We start from the raw sequence: 8,598 nt of genomic DNA, 5'->3' as shown, positions 1-8,598 counted from the left end.
ATATAATAATAATAATAATAATAATAATTTAAATAAATTTAGAAGTTGAAGTATCAAAAGTTGGAAGTTGAAAAGCCAAAAGTCGGAAAGTGGAAGGTCAATGGTTAGAAGGTGGAAGGCCAAAACAACAAAAGAATTAATGTTATGCCTTCTGTAAAACTTATAAATAGAGGTCATTGATGAGGGAAAGAATCACTAGTGAGGAGAAGGAGAAGGAGAAAGAGAGGAAAAGAGTGGAGAGGAGTCTTATACTAGCGAGATTTTCCCGAAGAAGAATGTCGTCATGCGTTGTAGTGAAGAGTTGCAACGAAGGGTGGGTTAACGTAAAGAGTTGCGGCGGAGAGTTTCCTCAAAGAGGAAAGTTGTCCCTGTCCTGTGTGCATGCAAACAATTTCGTGTTGTAGTGCAAAAAAAAGTCGTCTACGTCGTGCGTAGTAGACAACCAATGGGATCTTCTTTCATATTGTGGTGAAGAAGAAATTTGTCCTCATCTTGCGGAATGGACAAGCAATAGGATCTTCTTTCACATTATGATGAAGAGGAAAGTTGTCCCCATCTTGCGTAATAGACAAGCAATGAGATCTTCTTTTGTGTTTTAGCGAAGAGAAAAGTCATCCACGTCCTGTGTAGTAGGCAAGCAATGATATTTTCTTTCACATTACGGTGCAGAGAAAAGTTTTTCCCGTCCTGGGTAGCAGATAGGCAACGAGATCTTATTTCACATTGCAACAAAGAAAAAAATTGTCCCCGTCCTGCATATAAAACAAGCAACAAAATCTTCTTTCTTGTTGTGACGAAGAAGAAAGTTGTCCTCGTCATGGGTAGCAGGCAAGCAACGAGATCTTCTTTAACCTTGCAGCGAAGAGGAAAGTTGTCCCCGTCATACGTAGCAGACAAGCAACATGATCTTCTTTTACGTTGCAATGAAGAGGAAGGGTGTCCCCGTTTTACGTAGCAGACAAGCAACGAGTTCTTCTTTCACATTGTGGCAAAGATGAAAGTCGTCCCCGTCATGTGTGGCAGGCAAGCAACAAGATCTTCTTTTACGTTGCGGCAAAGATGAAAGTCATCGCTGTCATGCATAGCAGCCAAGCAACTAAATCTTCTTTTGTGTTGCAATGAAGAGGAAAGTCATATGTATCCTGCATAGCAGGCAATCAATGAGATCTTCTTTCTTGTTGCGGCCAACAGTAAAGTCGTACCCATCCTGCATAGCAGGTGACCATCGAGATCTTCTTTTGCCTCAATGAGATGAAGACAGTTATCTCCATTCTTGCTCGTGGGTGACTCGAGATCATCTTGATTGTTATTGTTGTGTATTTCGGTGGAGATGAAGAAATGCTAGAATTTTCCCGCTGCACTTTGAGGGGAGATTTCATGCTTCTGTAGTGGCGATATCTCTTGTATCCTTTGTACTATTCTTGTTGATCTTTATAGTCTTTTTAATCATCTGATGTGATATTTTTAGTTCTTGATAATGTATTTCTTTATGCATTTATGGTGTTATTTCTGAGGCTGTTGTGACCTCTTAATCATACGAAATTCTTATGAGGCTCGTAGTCTTCTGATGTCTTTTATGTACATGTGGATTCTAAGGCTTGTAGCATTTTGAGGCTTGTAGCCTTTTGAGGTCTTTCACTGAAGACCTTATCAACCACTTGCTCTCTTGGAGTCTTTCTAGTGAGAACCCTGCCCACAACTAGCTTCCCATTAAAAATTGCCTCTTGGGCTCGTCTTCCAGCAGCATGATAGCTTCTCATCGGGTCTTGCGTTCTGAGCTTGACTTCTTTGAGCACCGTAGCTTCCCATCAAGTCTTCCCTCCTGGGCTTAACTTTCAAGGGCATGGTTGAAAAAAGAATCCAATAAGGATGTAAGACCAATTCTGAGTTGTATAACCGAAGATGCTTGACGGTATTAACCCGTAATAGAAAAAGTTATATGAAATCCACTAAGGATGGTTGACATATCCTAGGTTTTTGGTCGAAGCTTTTGCTTGACGATCGTAGTATTTTATAGAAAAGGTTGAAGAAAATCCGCCAAAGATTTTTAACCTATCCAAAGTTGTATATCAAAGCTTTTATTTGACGACTGTAGCTTGTAATGGAAGAGATCAAATCGAGTCACCTTGGGATCAAGTAAGCCTAGAATAAGGTGTCAGAGATGCTTTGTGTTTCTAGATACTATGGCGTAGATTGAAATGAATCGTATAGTTTCTTAAAAATATGGTTGCAGTCATACTCAAGAATAATGTTTGAAAACTCGTTAATTGCTGCTTCTGAATCTTTTGCCCCCTAGTGGGGGGTGTTTTCCATGCGAGCTTGTAAAATAACAAAGGTATCCGGCCTTGAAGAGAACAACTTCTTGATCTAGTTGAAGAAGAACTCTAGTATAATGAGGGGCATTGAGGAAGTGTTATTTGCGGTGAAGATTGTCCCCCAATACAAGAGCTATTCTCATAGACTTGTAATCTGAATAAAATATGGGATGACTTTCCCATCATAGTCGTGCCTGAGACGTTAACATGAACGACCTTTCGAGACTGCAATGAATGTTGTCCCTCAGCCTAGAAAAAGTTATGAAATATTTTTTGTTTGAATAGGATGCAAGAAGACAACCCCACTGCAATCGTGCCCGGGACGTTGACGTGAACGACTTTTCAAGACAACGGTGAAGGTTGCCCCCCACATCGAAGAATGCTTCAAAGATGATCTTCAAGTTATAAAGAAAATTCCTTTGCTAGTTGGATGATATACATCATTGAAAAATGAAGTAGGGGATCACCGTCTCAGAGTTGAAGACAATCTCAAACAATGCTTCGTTTCTCACAGCCGACACCAAACTGAAGCGTGCTAGAAAACTTGTGGTTGTAGAGTAAATGGATATTTGTCTTAGCTGCACAAGAATTCAAAACACACACTCAGGTGAAAGAAAACAACCAGTAATGAGACCAAAAGTTTCTACGTGGAAAAACTCGTAAAGAAAAGTAATCGCGGAGCCTGACCCAGTTGTAAAAATTCATTATAGATTGATGAATACGGAAACCCCTTGTCCCACAGAAGAGAAAGGGTTACTAGATTTTCCAAGTTACAATGTTGATTGACAGTGTTTGGTTGGTGGTGGTTGATGATGATTGGTGGTCATCGACAGTGGTTTGTAGTTAACTACAGCGGTCGACGGTGGCCGTCGACAATCAACAGATGTTGAAGACAGTCGTGGGTGGTCGATGATGGTCGGCGATGATCAAGGACGATCAGCGGTGGTCTACGACTGCTGGCGACGATTGACGATGGTAAGGAAGGAGTTGGACTTCAGCTCATTCTCAAAGCCTCAAGTTCTCTCTCAAGACATGAGCTTCCTTTCATGAGAGGGGTGGGACACTATTTATAGTGTTCTGGATGCAATTAATGCAGGAATATTAACTAATTTGATCGGACTTTTTGGAAAACTTCCCTTAATTAGACGACGTTTGATGGACATTTGAGTGCTTTAATGTCATCAGAATTGAGCAATTTTAGGCTCGTTGGATTCGTCTTGTCGAGACTCTCGATTCGACTATAGGTTTGCTAGCTTCAACATTAGTTCAACCTTCTAAATATGTTTGAAAAACTTTCAAGAGTGATTTAATGACTTGATTTGAGCTTCATTTGACTTGGATTTGACCAATTTTGATATCATTCAGTCTGTCTCGTCAAGCCGGTCAGTTCGACTATAGTTTTGTTGAAATCGATGTTCTGGATGACTTTTTATCAAGATACAACATTTTTTGCTTAAAATATTGTCTCGAGACAATATCATGCCTCAAGATTCATGTCAGATGATGAGATTTTGTTGATGACATATCAGTATGATATCTTATAGGCAACTAAAACAGGGTCTTAATTTTGTTAGATTTTATTAACCTCTAGTTTAAATATTATATAAATTAACAGAAAGTACAAGTTAACTAAGGTTGAATAATTATAAAATTTAAGTTTGAATTAGATACATCTATAAGCCGGAATTAAGATTTAATACTTTTCAGTAATTAAATTTATTAAGATATAAATAATTTTTTTTTTTAAATCCTTTATGTAATTTAGTATCACGTGCTTTATCTAATAACAATTAGTTATCGGATGTCACATTATCATAAAAATTACCGGTGGGTGATCTGGCGTTTGGTGGTTGACAATCCAAACCCGAAGTATTTTTTAGAAAAATTAGAGGTGTAAATAAGCCAAGACTTCGAGTCATTTTTAATTTAAATTTGAGCTTTTTTTAATTTTATCAAGTTCAAATCGAGCTTAAATGTATGTGATTTATTTAATATAACAAAGGGAGAATAATATTAGATAGTGCTAAAATAAAATTAAAAATAGAAGAAATAATTAAAAAAATAATAAGAAATTATTTAATATAAAATATTAAAAAAAGTTTTTAAAATATTTTCAAGAAATTACGTGTAGAAACTTAAAATTTAATATATTTTGAATATATTTTATTTTAATGTATTTTTTAAACAAGTTGTCTCACCAGCTACCAAGTCGAGTCCGAATGAGCTTGACCTTAGCTTATTAACTCATCAAGCTTACTTCGGGAGCCAATTATCGAGCCAAGCAAAACTAGTTCACGAGCTGGCTTGAATCACTCACAACCCTAACCTAAACTAAAAGACAAATTTCTAGTCGTCAAACAATCATAGAATTAGGGTTGGTTTCTCCTCCAACGACATTTATAATTTTGACTTACATATAATTTTATTTAAAATAGCATATTATTTTTTTTTTATTTTATTCTAACAATAACATGTGATTTATATCAAATTAATTTGTTGCTTTTATATTTGGTTTGAGAAGGCATTTAAATATTATAATTATTATTATTATAATAATGAAAAACAAAATGATTAATTTTTTAAATTGTAAGAATAAAACAATTGAAATGTTAATTAAAAATTTCTCATAACTCTCTCTTCTCCTATTCTGCATGAGTTATGATTTCGACTACCCATCAAAATTTTTTCAAGCTCACGACATACACAAAATTATTTGCCTGTAATGTGGTGTTATTCGACAATCGACATCAGATTGTAAGATCTGTCAAAGTAATTCACTATGTAGCTGTAAGTAAACAGGTTCGGTCTTTTTTCGAAATATGGAAGATGAAATTATAAAAGTACAATAGTGATCCGGCTTTAATAGTCGTGATTGGGCTACAACGAATATTGTTCTTGGTGGTTGTAATTGTTTTAGTTTGTCGTAGAGATCAAAGTTCAAAGTCGTAGTAGTGGTTGGTCATATAGGTTGTTATTGGTTGTTTCAAGAGCATAGGTTAGCCACAAGGCCATATTGGAGAGTTGTAAAAGCGATAGTTAACCATCATGGTCGTAGTGGTGAGTTTTATAAGCGATAAGCCACGAAAGCTCTAGTTGGAAGCTGCGTGAGCTATGAGTCAGATAGGTCATATTTGGTAACATAGGTAGTAGTGGCATGCGATAGCGTTGGTTGACCACAAAGGCCATAATGGAGGGTTGTAATGATAGTAGCAAAACCAAGTAGGCCGTAGTAGTAAGGAGTTGGATTCATGTTCGTAGACCATAGACATAGAGTTAGGAGCCGCATAAGCTGCGAGCCACACAGGTCATAGTTTGTTAAATAGGTCGTAGTTGAAAGCTGCATGAGTTGTTAGCTACATAGGCTATAGTTAGTCTCATAAATTGTAGTGTTGTTGCGATAGAAATGATTGGCCACAGAGAGCTGAAATGACTACAGCTGGCCATGTCAGTCGTATTAAGAAGTTGCATTAACGTTGTTGGCCATAGATGTCAGAGTTTGGAGCACCGTGAACTATGAGCCACGTAAGTCATATTGGTGAGCTATAATAATGTTCGTAGGCCACAGAGGTCAGATTTGGCCTTGAGTCACTTAGGTCATAGCTGATCATATATGTTGTAGTGGTGAGTTTCAATAATATTTGTAAGCCATAGGAGCCACATATGGGAGCTACGTGACTTGTGGGTCGTGTAGATTGTAGTTGGACACAAAGGCAGTAGTGGTGAGTTGCAAAAATGTATGTAGGCCATAGGTGTTGGAGTTGGGAGATGCCTGAGTTGTACGCCATGTAGGCTACAATTGGTCACATAGATTGTGGTTTCGAGTTGCAATAGTATTTGTTAGCTATAAAGTCTGAAGTTTGGATTTGTAATAACATATGTATTCCAAAAAGGCTAAAGTTAGGAGTTGCATAAGCTGCGATCCACGAAGTTCATAGTTGGTCACAAAAATCATGATGGTGAACTGTAATAAAGCCTGTAGGTCATAATCTTACTTGGTCATATAGGCCATGGTAGTGAATTACAATAATGTCTGTAGGCTATAGAGATCAGCATTAGGAGCTGTGTGAGCTATGAGTCACATAGGTCGTAGTTAGTCACATAGATTGTGCTGGTGAGTTGCAATAACATTCGTAAGCCACAGAGGTGAAAGTTGAGAGCTACGACAATGTCTGCAGGTTATAGAGGCCAGATTTGGGAGCTGTGTGAGAGTTAGTTGTCCACCAAGGCTGTAGGGGGAAGCTATGAGGAGAGAACTTCACAAGTCCAGAGAAAGTTGTCATATCTTGAGTACGGTGGTCGCAAGTTGTTACCATCTAGATTATGACTAAATCTTCAATATTATGTTATTTGTTAACCCATATTGGGGGTACGTTGCTACACTGGATTTATGATACATGGTTACATATATTTATATAGTGTAGTTACACCACCTTCGGGGCGTGTTGTTACACCACAACGTGCATCATGATTTTAAAATCATTGCAATGTGTTTCATTACTCTATACCATCGATAGAGAAGAGCAAGGGTAATCTATAGTGGTCAATGATGAACGGTGAGTGAAGTGTTCGTTTAATTTTGTTACATAATAGCTCCAGAAATTGCCCCATGCAGGGTTCTATTTATAGATTGAGGAGTGACATCCTTAGTAAATAAGGCAGGTAATCTTGATCACCCCGTCACATGACTCATAATTAATTAAATATTTTTTCTCTTAAAAGGTGATTCTTTGTGGGCTTAAAATTACTGATAATAATATCTCAAGAGTATTATGGTAAATGTAACAAGTGCTTTATGTAGCCAAAAATATGGAGTTATATCGTCATTCCCTTAATTTTGAGTATGCCATGAAGTTCTTAGGTTCCTTTTACATGGCACTTTCTTATTTGACAAATCCTTCCTTCAAGTACATCTGAAAAATGATTCTCATAACAAATAACCTGTTAAAAGGCTTCACTTGATTGAAGATTACTGAATTGATTTTTAACATTTGGTGTGAAAGCAATGAAAATTTTCAAGATTCCATCCAATCCTCCCTTATTACCATTTGCCCTGGCATCAATGACCTTGCTGGTTTTAAGCTTTTAAAGTGAAAAACACCATGTATAAAACACTTCAGTTATACAACTGAAGAACTGAGAGATTTCTCATCAATCTAATAAAATTTAGGCCAGTCACTCATCCTATCTCACTGGCTAGCCTGCTGTTATTCTACTTCTTTTTTTCATTTCATTTGTGGTTTTGGTGTAATTAGAGGAAGCAAATTTTTTCTAAATATTTGAATTTGGGGGATTTTATCAGAAGAAGCACTAGAAATAGTGTATTTTACATATAAAGGACCCAAATTTTTTTTTTTTTTACATTGGAAGCACCCAAAAGCTATAAATCATCGGAAGGAGGACTCTCTTACCATCATCTTCTTTTTTCATAACCCTAATTTTCCCTCCCTCCATAACGAACAAATATTACATCCGGACTCCGGACGTAGAGATACGCTCGGAGTCCAATGAACAATAGAATATTCCCCAGAGTGTTACTCCGCGTTAAAAAAAAAAAAACTTTCTAGTATTCATGTATTATTATGTTCTGAGAATATTTTCGGTGTTATAATAACATAATAACACATCAATACCACCAAAATAACACATGAATAACGCGAGATAACACGGGAGAAATATTATTGAATCACAAGAAATTTTTTTTTTTTTTTTTTTCTGTAAACTCCAAATGGAGGTGATTGGTTGGACTCCAGAGTATCTCTAGGTTGGGAGTCCGGGCTTAATAATTTTTCCTCGTAACTAAATCCCCCGTGCATAGTGTAGCTCACCCTTGACGCCTTCCTGAATCCGTCTCATTCAATGGAAGGCTGCGGACATCTTCTGCTTCCTTTGTCGGACAGCTGCGGATGCCCTCGCCGGAACCTATGAAATCCACCGAGTTCTTCCTTCCTCCATAAGACACGCCTGAAATGTCTAGAGGATGATCCTCTATGACGATCCATAGACGTCACACTATCTTTTGCCCTAGTCTTCTCACAGTAAGTCCCTTTGCAGGAAAAAAATATTACCTCAGGAGTACTGATGCATCAGTATTCCAATGAGGGGGTGCCACGTAGGCAACGTGTTGGGTCCCTTGCCTACGTGGCGCCCCCTCATTGGAAAACTGCATCATCAGTACTCCTGAGGTAATATTTTTTCCCTTTGCAGAGGATTACTTAGCTCTTTTAACCCTTCTATAAGATTTTAGCCAATCTCATACATTGGAAAGGATTCCTTTTGTTTGGCA

General features: G+C 37.4%; 1 protein-coding gene across 1 annotated transcript in view; it reads right to left on the bottom strand.

The window, feature by feature from the left end:
• Positions 1-8,484, bottom strand: part of LOC110033034 (probable trehalose-phosphate phosphatase F) — a 14,062-nt gene extending 5,578 nt beyond the window's left edge. The window contains 2 exon segments of the mRNA XM_020736878.1: positions 8,141-8,257; positions 8,381-8,484. Coding sequence (XP_020592537.1) covers positions 8,141-8,257; positions 8,381-8,484 — 221 coding nt within the window.
• Between the last annotated feature and the right edge of the window lie 114 nt (positions 8,485-8,598).

The sequence above is a fragment of the Phalaenopsis equestris genome, unplaced genomic scaffold (genome assembly GCF_001263595.1).
Source record: "Phalaenopsis equestris unplaced genomic scaffold, ASM126359v1 Scaffold001081, whole genome shotgun sequence".
Lineage (NCBI taxonomy): Eukaryota > Viridiplantae > Streptophyta > Magnoliopsida > Asparagales > Orchidaceae > Phalaenopsis > Phalaenopsis equestris.
This window is presented reverse-complemented; position numbering and strand designations above follow the sequence as displayed.